This window comes from Mobula hypostoma, chromosome 16 (assembly GCF_963921235.1).
Source record: "Mobula hypostoma chromosome 16, sMobHyp1.1, whole genome shotgun sequence".
NCBI lineage: Eukaryota > Metazoa > Chordata > Chondrichthyes > Myliobatiformes > Myliobatidae > Mobula > Mobula hypostoma.
The window spans coordinates 68,656,588-68,670,795 of NC_086112.1; the positions used below are offsets into that span (position 1 = coordinate 68,656,588).

General features: G+C 43.6%; 1 protein-coding gene across 5 annotated transcripts in view; it reads right to left on the reverse strand.

Annotated features, from left to right (window-relative positions):
- Window positions 1-14,208, reverse strand: part of LOC134357472 (uncharacterized) — a 109,184-nt gene that overhangs the window by 6,075 nt on the left and 88,901 nt on the right. For all 5 annotated transcript variants that reach the window (XM_063069084.1, XM_063069087.1, XM_063069083.1 and 2 more), the window contains one exon: window positions 4,019-4,106. In XM_063069084.1, the coding sequence (XP_062925154.1) occupies window positions 4,019-4,106 (88 nt within the window). The remainder of the gene's footprint in view (window positions 1-4,018; window positions 4,107-14,208) is intronic.

Below are 14,208 nucleotides of genomic sequence, written 5' to 3' on the forward strand. Positions count from 1 at the left end.
ATCCACCCATTGTCCCCCCCCAGACCTGGATACACCCATCGTCTCCCCAGACCTGCATCCACCCATCGTCTCCCCAGACCTGCATCCACCCATCGTTCCTCCCCCCAAGACCTGGATCCACTCATTGTTCCCGCCCCCCAGACCTGGATACACCCATCATCATCCCCAGACCTGCATCCACCCATCGCCCCTCCTGACCTGGATCCACCCATTGTCGTCCCAAGACCTGGATACATCCATCTTTTGCCTTCACCTGTTTATATAGGTTATTTCACCTCTATCTTTCAGCCCAGATGAAAGAAATGTCAGCAATCCATTTTCCTCCACAAGTGCTGTCTGACTTGCTGAGTTCCTCCAGCAATTTGATTTTTTTTTTTGCATTAAATTCCTCAGGAATGAGAATCATACAACGGACCATCATAGGCCACAAGTGCAATCATGACAGACTGTAATTTGCACATAGTATGGACCATTAAAATACAGGATTATGTGGATAAATATTGTCATATCATTAAATGCATTTAAAATGGAGTTAGTATTAATGCTTAAAGAGCTGGACGGAGCATTTACTGAATGCCCAACTGCTACTTTCTGTGAATTCAGCCAGTCAAGCCTGTTCTGTCATTCAGTGAGATCCCAGCTGGTGGAGACTGGATACTACAAAGGCAGTCAAACAAGACATTCACCACCTATTCCACCAAAAGTTCAACAGTCTTCGGCCTTCCAACAGTTTGAAGAGTAAAATCCCTAAAGTGGCACTAAGTTTATCTCGTAGCAGTAACCCTTGTGCTACTGTACACTTCAGACACATAGATCATTTACAACAGACACCCCTAAGCATTGGGGGCACTGCAGCTGCCGTCTCTGCAAAATCCACCCCCCCCCCCCCCATCGCCCCGGCTGTAAAGGCAGGAAAAGGTAACAAGTGTCAGGGCCTTCTTCTACATCAACATTCCCAGTGTGTAAGATTCAACTGGGTCGGCTGGTGGTGTAGTGGCATCAGCGCTGGACTTCGAGGCAGATGGTTCTGAGTTCAAACCCAGCCGGGTTTCAACCTGGGCAGTGCAGTATCTGCGTAGAAGAAAGGCCTGGCAATCTACTTTGTATCTTGCCATGAAAACCCTACGGACAACTACACTATCCATAGGGTCGCCAGGAGCTGACAACACTCAACAAGAAGATTCTAATGGGTTGGAGTTCATTATTGCAAGAGATAACCAGGCAGAAATCCCACATCAAACTGTGGGACTGAGTGGCTGATGGCAGCTTAAAATGACAGGATGACACTAGGAACCTAAAATCTGTTTTTAAGGAGCCCATGGACAAGCTAATTCAAGTAGCATACACCCCTATACATACTACCTCATCAGTAAGATCTCTGACCTGAAACGTTGATTCTGTTTTACCACAGACACTGTCTAACATGCCCAGTATTTCCAGCATTTTCTGTTTTTACAGATTGTGGCAGTGTTTGCAGATCCTGTACTGGGATCTTTAAACACTACAGAAATGGCCTTAACCCTGAGGAACTGCCTAAGGAGAATAGGCTGGTGGACAGAGGATATTGATGAGAGGTTGAGGTAACTTATAGGCAATCGAATAAAGTATCAAAAGGAATCATCTTGAGTGGTGTTAAGGATGGCTCACCGGTTAAAATATTGTCCTTACCTCTTACAGTAGTATGATACGAGTTTCCAATAGTAAACAATTGCAATCATAGTGACATTATAACACATTTTTATTCCAGTCAATTGGTCTTGTGTGGTTGCTGTGCAGAATCCATAATTGAATGATTCCAGGATTTCTGCAATAATTTACAGAAATCAACCAGCATGGATGTGGGATCTACGAGGAAACAGGAGCATCTGAAGCAAAACCTACATGACCACAAGTAGGAAGTGCAAACTTCTCACGGACAGAGGTGAAGTTCAGAAGCAAATCCAGGCCACTGGGATCGGAGGCAGCAGCACTATCCACTGTGCATTGCTCTCCACACAGGACAGGAACAAGCCATTGGCCCACTGAATCCATGCCAACCATCAAACACCAATGTACTTGAATTCTAGACTAACCCCAAATTATTTTCCACTCATTTCCATCAACCTTCCCTCAGATTCTACTGAAGACAGACACACTTTTTACGGCAGTCAAGTAACCTACCAACCCACGCTGCTTTAGGACAGGGCTTGAAAGAGAACATGCAAACACCACACACACTACAGCAATGAACCCTGTCACTACAGCAATAAAGGGGAACAGAAAATAAACAATTAAAATGTCAGCACTGTTTCTTAAAATATTGAATCAGCCTCCTCAGACATTCTTTCCTCCTGGCTTGCTTCTATTTGAGAAAGTTTAATGAATATTTAAGTTCATAAGAAATAGGGGAACATACTGCAGAATAAATACTGAAGGATTTATCTTTGGACACAAAGTCTGCTGGCATCGTAGTGGCTGACTGGTGGCGTAGTGGCATCAGCGCTGGACTTCGGGGTGAGAGGTCCCGAGTTTGAATCTGGCCGGCTCCCTTGCACGCTCTCCATCCGTGCCTGGGTTGAGTGTCGAGCTAACGACTCGACCTCGTTAAAAAAAAACCTGGAGAGGGATGGGCTCCGCCAGGTTTCAGATGCCCAAGACGCTGTACGATGAGCATACCAAAAAGCTTGTCATGATGGTGCCCCGACGGCTCCACCAGGACTTAAGGGCGCATACACACACACACACAAATACACACAAAGCCTGCATTTCAAACTGCAGAATGAATGAAGCCAAAGTCTACTACATTAAACCTCTTTCAGTACTTCACAATGAAGAGAGGGAAATGGTGAGTAAAAACATATGCAACACACACAAAATGCTGGAGGAGCTCGGCAGGTCAGGCAGCACCAATGGAGGAAAATAAAGAGTCAATATTGGAGCTGAAACCCTTTATCAGCACTGGAAAGGAAGGTGGCAGAAGCCAGAATAGCAGCTGGGGGTCTGGGTAAGGAGCACAAATGGCAGGTGATAGGTGAGACCAGGTGAAGGAGAAGGTGGTGAGTGGGGGTCAGGGGGATTATGTGAACAAAAGGCTGAAGGAGGAGCAACCTACAGTGGATTGAAATAAAGGGAAGGAGATAGAGAACCAGAAGGAGATGATGGGCAGATCTCAAAGGTGGGGGAGAAGAGAAAGGATGAAAATATATGTTTCCACTCAAAATAAATAGTGCTTCTGGGGGTAAATCAGGCAATTTTGAAAATTATGTCAATTCAAACAAATAGTTACTATAGCTCCTTGGCCAGCATTAGTAACTGGTTATTTTAAATATGTATACGCAATGTGGTACACACTGCATTATGAAAACATTAAAAGATTTATTTTGAGATTTGCACAGCATTTCACAAATATCCTTCGAAGAATGTCAAATTATAAATTAAAAGGCAATTAGGGCTGACCATTTTCTCTCAGATGGGAGAAATCATTTATTTAAATTAATATTTTGTTTTGCACACTTTGAAAATAGCACGTGTATTTTTTGCAGTAAAATGCTGGTATTCACCACATCAGGCTGAAACATTGCGTGTTACTTCCATATATAATATACTGTATGTCTGGAATTTAAATAGCACCTATTTGTATATACCAAGATCCCAAGTGGATTTAGGTAATCAAATCTATATTCATATGTTGTCAGTGAAGGGTGAGTAGGCAGCTTATCAGATGACAGTGAAATGTTATCAAGAGAATTCCTTCCCCCTCTTCCTGAAATCTTTAATAACCAAAGAAAACAGAAGTAAAATTCCTGTTTATGGACTTCATTTGAAAGAGCGCAGTGCAAACAATGAAGTAGTCTTTAATGATTGGAGCACAACCTATACCACATGAGAGGTCCCATAGTGGTCATGAACCCATAACTATTAATTTAATAGTAGGCATGTGACTAATCAAGCTAAGACATACTTAAGAAACCTTTGAGAAAAACATAGAATAGCAGAGCAGGTCTCTCACAGTTAATTGCAGTTTATGTATCCTGAATACCTTCAGTATCATGTCGTTCAAGCCAATACCAATGCAGTTTCTAGAACCATTTCCAAAGCAGCACAGCAGTGTTTCTTGGCCAGCATTTCTGCAAAATATGATTACAATTATTAGCATCGAGTTTTAATATAACTTAATTTCACATTCAGATTTAACATTGCCATTAGGATAGTTTGGGAGTATTCAAGCATAAAAAATAATTCTGTTCCAAGTAATTGTGGGAAGGATTACAGGAAATTGAAAATGGGAATTAGGGTGGATAATCAATTATAATCTAAGTATGAGACCATGGTTGCCTATGTCATATGACCTGCCACATCATGATAATGATGAATGGAAGTATGAGATTCATGCTGAAGAATGCAGCATATAAATGATAGAACACTGCACACTACCCACAGTTGAAGATGGAACAACTATTTTCGCATTGCGAATGACCTGACTCTCTGAACAGATCGCATATGATGATAATACATTAAAAATCCTGGCGATAATCTGACTGGGAATATTATTGACATCCAAAATTTGGATAACTAATCTCAATTACCTACATCCACCAATGATGATGGGTGGTTGGCAAAGCTCATGATCAGTACCGAATTGTGAAATCTAACTCATGATATTGGTCTTTGTAACAATATTTTAATTATTAGTACAAACCCCATTTCCAGAAAAGTTGGAATATTTTCCAATCTGCAATAAAAACAAAAATCTGTGATATGTTAATTCACGTGAACCTTTATTTAACTTACAAAGGTACAAAGAAAAGATTTTCAATAGTTTTACTGACCAACTTAATTGTATTTTGTAAATATACACAAATTTAGAATTTGATGGCTGCAACACACTCAACAAAAGTTGGGACAGAGTTAAAATAAGATTGAAAAGTGCACAGGATATTCAAGTAACACCGGTTTGGAAGACTCCACATTAAGCAGGCTAATTGGTAGCAGGTGAGGTATCATGACTGGGTATAAAAGTAGCGTCCATCAAAGGCTCAGTCTTTGCAAGCAAGGATGGGTCGTGGCTCACCCTTTTGTGCCAAAATTTGTGAGAGAATTGTTAGTCAGTTCAAAAGGAACATTTCTCAACGCAAGATTGCAGAGAATTTGGTCTTTCAACATCTACAGTACATAATATTGTGAAAAGACTCAGAATTCAGAGACATCTCAGTGTGTAAAGGGCAAGGTCGGAAACCACTGTTGAATGCGCGTGATCTTTGAGCCCTCAGGCGGCACTGCCTAAGAAACCATCATGCTACTGTGACAATTATAGCCACCTGGGCTCGGGAGTACTTTGGAAAACCATTGTCACTCAACACAATCCGTCGCTGCATCCAGAAATGCAACTTGAAACTGTATTACGCAAGGAGGAAGCCATACATCAACTCTATGCAGAAACGCCGTCAAGTTCTCTGGGCCCGAGCTCATCTCAGATGGACCGAAAGACTGTGGAACCATGTGCTGTGGTCAGATGAGTCCACATTTCAGCTAGTTTTCGGAAAAAACGGGCGTCCAGTTCTCTGTGCCAAAGATGAAAACGACCATCCAGACTGTTATCAGCGAAAGGTGCAAAAGCCAGCATCTGTGATGGTATGGGGGTGCATCAGTGCCCACGGCATGGGTGAGTTGCATGTATGTGAAGGTACCATTGACTCTGAGGCGTATATTAGGATTTTAGAGAGACATATGTTGCCATCAAGGCGACGTCTCTTCCCGGGACATCCATGCTTATTTCAGCAGGACAATGCCAGACCACATTCTGCACAGGCTACAACAGCATGGCTTTGTAGACACAGAGTGTGTGTGCTTGACTGGCCTGCTGCCAGTCCAGATCTATCTCCTATTGAAAATAGGCTCATCATGAAGAGGAGAATCAGACAACGGAGACCACGGACTGTTGAGCAGCTGAAGTCTTATATCAAGCAAGAATGGACAAAATTTCCAATTGCAAATCTACTACAATTAGTATCCTCAGTTCCAAAACGATTAAAAAGTGTTATTAAAAGGAAAGGTGATGTAACACAATGGTAAACATGCCTCTGTCCCAACTTTTGTTGAGTGTGTTGCAGCCATCAAATTCTAAATTTGTGTATGTTTACAAAATACAATTAAGTTGGTCAGTAAAACTATAGAAAATCTTTTCTTTGTACTTTTGTCAGTTAAATAAAGGTTGACATGAATTAAAATATCACAGATTTTTGTTTTTATTGCATTTTGGAAAATATCCCAACTTTTCTAGAAATGGGGTTTGTACTTGTAATAACATAGCACATGCAAGTGTACAAATAGGAGTAGGAGCAGCTCACTTGGACATTCAAACCTAAAGAGAAGGTAAAGATCATCTTTTTTTGTCACATGTACATTGAAACATACAGTGAAATGCGTGGCTTGAATCAAATCAAATTGGTGAGGATTGTGCAAGTGTCGTCACGTTTCCAACGCCAACATAGGATGCTCACGACCAAGCAGCCTTCTCGCGGGACAGCACTGCTTGCTCCACACGGAGAGGGGCTCGAAAAGGTGGCCTAACCAAAGCTCGCTTCCATTTCCTCCAGTTGGCCAGCCGCGGTCAACGGACATCCTCAAATGCGGTCGTACAACAACAAAAAACAAAAGGTACACGCCTGCCCCACAAGGAGCACAGGGACTAAAGCTCGCAAGCTGGAACATCAGAACCATGCTCGATACAGCAGACAGTGGTTGCCCAGAATGACGCTCTGCTCTAGTTGCGCATGAACTTTCAAGACTGAATGTTGACATCGCTGCTCTCAGTGAAGTCCGCTTCCCAGAAGGCGGCAACCTTCAAGAACATGGCGCTGGCTATAACCTCTACTGGTCAGGCAAGACAGAGACTGAGAGACGCCTTCCTGGCGTTGGCTTTATGGTCAGGAACTCCATTGCCTCCAAATTTGAAAAAATTGCCAACAGGTCACTCCGACCACATCATCTCCATGTGCCTCCCACTTCAAACCAAGCAGCATGTCACACTTTTCAGTGTGTATGCCCCTACTCTTCAAGTGGATCCTGCAGAAAAGGACAAGTTTTACACTGATCTGCGCAACCTCGTATGGAATGCCCCTGCAGATGACAAGATCTTCATCCTTGGTGACTTCAATGCCAGAGTAGGCCAAGATTCAGAAGCCTGGAAAGGAGTACTTGGCAAGCATGGTGTTGGAAACTGCAGTGACAACGGGCACCGTCTGTTAAAGTTTTGCACGGAGCAGCAACTCACCATCACTAACACCATTTTCCAGCAGAAAGACAGTCTGAAGACAACCTCGGTCCAAGCAATGGCATCTCATAGACTACATCCTGGTGCGTCACAGAGACCTTCGGGACGTCTTACTCACCCCAGCAATGCCCAGCGCAGAGTGTCATATGGACCATCGCCTTGTCCGCTGCAAACTCGGTCTCCATTTCAAACCTAAGCCAAAGAGAGGAGGCACTCCAAGGAAAAAGTTTCAGGTTGGCAACCTCCAGTCAGCTGAAGTGAAAGCTGACTTTCAGACAAATCTTCAGTGGAGGCTTCAGGATCCCAGTTTCCCCACAGACTCCTCTCCAGAGGTGCTTTGGGAACACCTAGAAACCACCATCTTGCAAACCTTTGAAGAAGTCCTAGGGTTTTCCACAAAGAAGAACAAGGACTGGTTCGATGAAAACAACCAGGGGATCCGCCCACCTGGCACACCTTGCTCAACCGTCTTGTCCTGATAGGAAAGCAGCCTTCTGCCTTGTATGCAGCAACCTCCAGCGCAAGTTTCAAGAGATTCAGAACATGTGGTGGACCAACCTCGCAAAGAGAACTCAGCTTTGCGCAGACACCGGTGACTACACAGGGTTTTATGAAGCCCTGAGAGCAGTGTATGGCCCTTCACACCAGATCCAGAGTCCCTTGCACAGTGCAGACGGTCAGGCGCTCTTCACAGACAAGGCGTCCATTCTGAACCGGTGGTTGGAACATTTCCAGACTCTCTTCAGCGCCAACCGCATGGTCCAAGACTCAGCAATTCATCGCATCCCACAACAGCCAGAGAAAACAGAACTGGACAAGATTCCAACCCTAGAAGAGACAGTCAAGGCCATAGAGCAGCTGAAAAGTGGCAAGGCAGCGAGAATTGATGGAATCCCACCTGAGATTTGGAAGCACTGGGGCCCAGCATTACAAACCAAACTCCACGAGTTCTTTGTCTGCTGCTGGGAACAAGGTAAACTACCACAGGACCTCCGAGATGCAGTCATCATCACCCTGTACAAGAACAAGGGGGAAAAGTCCGACTGCTCCAACTACTGGGGATAATTCTGCTCTCTATCACAGGAAAACTCCTCGCAAGAGTACTCCTGAACAGATTGGTGCCCATCATTGCAGAAGAACACCTCCCAGAGAGCCAGTGTGACTTCAGAGCCAACAGGAGCACCACCGACATGGTATTTGTTCTCAGGCAGCTCCAAGAGAAATGTAGGGAACAGAACAAGGGATTGTACGTGATGTTTGTCGACCTTACCAAAGCGTTCGATACCGTGAGCAGGGAAGGTCTGTGGCAAATCATTGAACGACTGGGATGTCCCCCAAAGTTCCTCAGCATGGTCATCCAGCTACATGAAGATCAGAATGGCCAAGTCAGACACAACGACCTCTCAGAACCCTTCCCAATAGGCAACGGAGTAAAGCAAGGCTGCGTCCTCGCACCGACTCTCTTCACCACCTTCTTCATGCTCAAAAGGGCCACAGAAGACCTTGATGAAGAGGACGGTGTTTACATCCAATACCGCACCGATGGCAGCCTGTTCAACCTGAGGTGATTACAGTCCCACACCAAGACATTGGAGCAACTCATCCGAGAGCTACTCTTCGCCGACAATGCTACCCTTGTTGCCCACACAGAGACAGCCCTGCAGCGTATAACATCCTGCTTCGCAGAGGCTGCCGAGCTCTTCAGACTGGAAGTCAGCTTGAAGCAGACAGAAGTTCTCCATCAGCCTGCACCTCAGGAAGATTACCACCCTCCCCGCATCACCATCGGTGAGGTAGAGCTGAAGACAGTCCACCAGTTCAGCTACCTGGGGTGCACCATCTCGTCAGATGCCAAGATCGACAAAGAGATTGAAAACAGACTGGCAAAGGCAAACAGCGCATTCGGCAGGCTGTACAACAGAGTCTGGAACAACAAGCATTTGAAGAAAAGCACAAAGATCAGCGTGTACAGAGCCGTTGTACTGACCACCCTCCTGTACGACTCCGAGTCATGGGTCACCTACTGTCACCACCTACGACTCCTTGAGCGTTTCCACCAGCGCTGCCTCCGCACCATCCTCAACATCCACTGGAGTGACTTCATCACCAACATCGAAGTCCTCGAACAGGCGGAGGTCACCAGTATCGAGGCCATGCTGTTGAAGATGCAGCTGTGCTGGGCAGGGCACGTCTCCAGGATGGAGGATCATTGCCTGCCCAAGATTGTGCTGTATGGCGAACTCTCCACTGGCCATCGTGACAGAGGGGCACCGAAGAAGAGGTACAAGGACTCTCTGAAGAAATCCCTTGGTGCCTGTCACATTGACTATCACCAGTGGTCTAATCTAGCCTCCGATCGCGAGGTCTGGCGACACACCATTCACCAGTCTGTCTCCTCCTTCAAGAACGCACACAGGGCTGGCATTGAGGACAAAAGGAGAAGAAGGAAGAACCATGACACAGCAACACCAAACCCAGAACAGAATTTCCCTTGCAGGTGCTGTGGCCAGACTTGCCTGTCCAGTATTGGCCTCGTCAGCCACCAGTGAGCCTGCAGCAGACGTGGGCAGCCCCCTTCCTAAATCTTCGTTAGCGAAGCCAAGACATGATGACTGACTGATAGATTCTTGATTGGTCAGGGCATGAAGGGTTACAAGGAGACTGGGAGGGAAGGCAGGAGATTGAGGCTGAGGGGAAAATTGGATCAGCCATGAAGAATTGGCGGAGCAGACTCGATGGGCCAAGTGGCCTAATTCTGCTCCTATACACAAACGTATAAAAAAAGTCAATGAGCTGGAATTTTACAATGCCAATTAATGTGTGCTAATTGTAACCAATAGCAAAAAGCCTGCAATTGCTGGGAATCGGAAATAAAGAGAGAAAATGCTGGAAATGATCAGCAGGTAGGACTGGGGAAACAGGATTGTTTCATTAGAACAAGTTTCTCAGTTGCATCCTGATATCTGCAGAAAGTGAATGATTAACCAACAGTACAGTTTGACAAAGCTCTGAAACTACCCAGTTTAATCTGCTTAGAAAATATGATGATAAATAGTAGGGTTGACATTGCTTTGTATCACTTACAAGTCAAAGATCAGTCATTCTCAGCTATTTGTATTTCCAATTACCATTTGTTTGTAGTAAACATAAATATTGAACAGACCTCCATCACCACATGGCTATAAGGGAGCATGTGTCAAACCCAGAGGAAATGCTGTTCACAATTCTGAAAAATAGCTTCTTTGCAATTAACCAAAAAACAACTTTTACAACCCTCACTTCCAGACAATGGTCTAATTACCAGTATTTCCAAGACTGAGCATACAATAAAATGAACATTCAGGCTTTGAAATTCTACAGACAACACAAATTACAGCACATTACACAGAACAGGGGTTCCGACATTGACAGTACCTGGAAATAAATTTCACACTCTTGGATTTGAACCACCAAACACTAATCTACTAGAGAAAGGAAAACAAAATACAGGAGAAAGCTGAAGCAGCTGTCGAGAACAAGAGAGGTTTTGTTGTGGTACAGAAACACCCACATAACGAAAGGGGAAAATGTCATTTTTGTTCATGAATTCGTGGCATTTGTACACAATGTTAAATAAAACATCTCTTATTTGGCACAACTTATACTTTTCAAGTGTATAGTGGATCACAACAAATGACAACACAACACCGGAAGGAGAAGCAAACCAATGTCAATGTCCTCTCCCAGGCCATCACCTCCCACACTAAGGCTCCAGTTACTTCTTGCTTGGCTTTTGACTAAGATGGGCAGACTACATCATTTGTAAGTCTAATTCTAGGCTCCCAGTAGGCCATCTATTCCAACAGCTGTTGTTTGGAACAAATTACTAGATGGACGGTGAAACAGATTCAGGTTATGCTCAAAGGTAAAAAAAAAAGTGCAATTTCCCCACCTATCCCTGGAAACCAGACCCACACCTACACAAAATGGACACCTCTTTCTCTGGATGAGTCTGCGTTTCTTCATGAACCAGTATAACAGCAATTAGTTTATATGTTGCAATCAAAGGTCACTTACCACCAATGCAGAAGATATGCATGAGCTAAGGAAATTGAAATTGCAGCAGAGTTGTGCCAAGTAAGGACCTCACGGTCATACAGAATTGAGGGCCGTGCTAATAGGAATTGGGGGTGGTGAGGGGGGTGGTTGGGGGGAGCGGTTAGAACGGTGGGGAGATGGAGCAGGGAGGGGTTAAACGGGGGGGTAAAGTGAGAGGGGGCAGAGCGGAGGTGGGGGGGGGGTGGGGCTGGTGAGAAAAGCCATAGGGACAGAAATATAACTGAATTGTATCACCAAAAGACTTTGTTTAAATATTTAAAATCTTTCTCTTCTTCCAATTATTAATTCATTTCTCTGAATGGCTTATTCAGCAATAGATGATCTATTGATTTCTTATACGTATCATAAAATTTCAAGAGTCATTAGTATGCTGCAAGCACAAAACATTCCTACGTGACTGAACTATAGCGACTCCTGTTCCACACTAATGCACTAACTGTTCTCATAAGTGTGCTATCAAGCCACTCGACTGTGTCAACCACCACAGGGAGCTTCCAACAACTGAAGAGTGGCTTTACCATCATCCACTTAGGGTAACAAGGAATGGGCAAGAAATGCCAGTTTTACCTCAACACCCATATTCTTCGAATGCTGTGTATGAAGTTTAAGTTGACCCTCCAATCCAGTACCCCTTTATGAGATACCATTATATAGCTCAAACTTTAAACCAAAACTCTGTCTGCCCATTCACCAGACATCAATAATCTCCTGCTACAAGTGGAAGGGGTGGCACTTCTCCTGGCCAATGCTCATCCTTCAACTGACACCTTGAAAGTGGATTAATTGGTCAGCATCTGCCATTTGTAGGATCTTATTACACACACATTGGCTCTCAACCTTTTCTATCTTATACAAGTGACTACAAACTCAGGATCAATGAAAGTCCTCTTTCATTCATCAAGATCAATTATGGATCATTGATGGATCAAGATTAGCTTTGTCCTCAATCATTAGATTCACCCATTTCAGCACTTGAATAAGCTCTCCATACGGCAGTGCAACGTCTCAAGATCTGGTACAGGCCCCCATCAATATTAAAAAAGTCTGTAAATCAAACAACTTCTGGATTGCCCAAAGTATCCTATCACCATTAAAATGCTTTTGAAGTGGAGCCACACTTGCCGAGTATACGACAGTTAAATGGGGAAGAATGATCAGTGTGTGGTTGGGAAGTGGGTGAAGACTGTTGATTGAAAACAGAAAAGCAGAAAAATGTTTAACTCATCAATTGGGAGTTAAATATTGACTATGACACTAGAAAAACAGCACCTCTGCTCTTCAACAAGTCAGAAATACTGAATACTCTGCTTCACTGCTGTCCAAAGTAACAGAATTCAAATGCACAAGAACAAAGGAACCTATAGAGAGTAGCGGACTCACCACAATATGGGCACAACCATTTCAGCCAGCACTGGGCAGGAGGTACAGAAGCCTGAAGTCACACGCCATCGGGTTCAAGAACAACTAATTTCCTTCAACCATTTGGTTCTGCATTTCAGCAAAATTATGACCACTTTAATAACCTTGCGTTGTTTTTGTTTAGTTCTAGTTGTATCCTTTCTTGTTAAAATAGTGTATAATTAGTTTGTTTTTCTTGTGAGTGCTGCTTATATGATACAGTACTGTGCAAAAGTCTTTTAGGCACCCTGGATTTTTAATATGACTTTAGATGGGGCCTTTACAGAGCCCCGATCTCAACAGCATCAAGGTTCTCTGGGATTCCTGGAGAAATAGAAGCAAATGAGACAGCCAAAATCTGCAAAAGAACTGAGGCAAGTTCTCCAAGATGCCATTTCCAAGGCAAAGGGTGGTTACACCAAATATTGATATGATCTACTGCTTACTGCTCTTTAAAGTATTTTTTGATATTTAGCAACTTCTGATTTCATTATTTTTGAAAGCATCTTCACTTTACAGAATTTGCTTTTAAAAGTGCCGTACATGGGATACTTTTGCAAGTAATTTTTTCATTACACATACACTTATGCATATGACAATAAACTTAACTTTGACCTTGAAATAACATTTCTTATCCTGCAACCTCCGTGCTTCTCCAACAGAGTTAATCATCATTTGCTGCAAGATGCTGGATCCTGGGTTACACTGGAGCAAGTACTCCAACTCTCAGTATATCCAGGCCTCTCCTCCAAATCTTTTTCCTCCTATCAAAACCAGGAAGGAACCTAAAAGACTTCCATCCCCATCACAGTCTCCACAATAGAAATCTGCTGTTACATCACCAAAATTCAAGCAATCGAGTATGGATTCATTTCCTAGCTAAATCTATGCCATTGATTCAGAAAGGTACTCTCCTCATGAATTAATTAATAGAACATAGAACATATAATAGTACAGCACAGTACAGGCCCTTCGGCCCATAATGTTGTGTGGACCCTTAAACCCTGCCTCCTATATAATCCCCCCACCTTAAATTCCTCCATATACCTGTCTAGTAGTCTCTTAAATTTCACTAGTGTATCTGCCTCCACCACAGACTCAGGCAGTGCTGCTGATGGAATGATGGAAGCTTTATCAGCATAGCACATTGCTCTATCCTCCCAGGAAGCTGTGACTCACATCTGAGTCATACTAGTCAAGCTGCAACCTTCAACAACTTCCTGTGCATAGCATCTGTTCAAACGAACCAAAATATTAGAGAAGCTTTACTGTAAATCAGGGATGAGCAGAATTAATTGACGTTATGCACTTAACTAGTAGAATGCCTCCTGAGCCTGATTAGTCACCAATACAATGATCAAATACAATCTTTCATCCTTGAGGGTAGCTTTCCTCAAATCTGGCACATAAAATTAAGTTGTAAATTAATAAGCATTATTTCCTTCTAAAAAAACTGATAA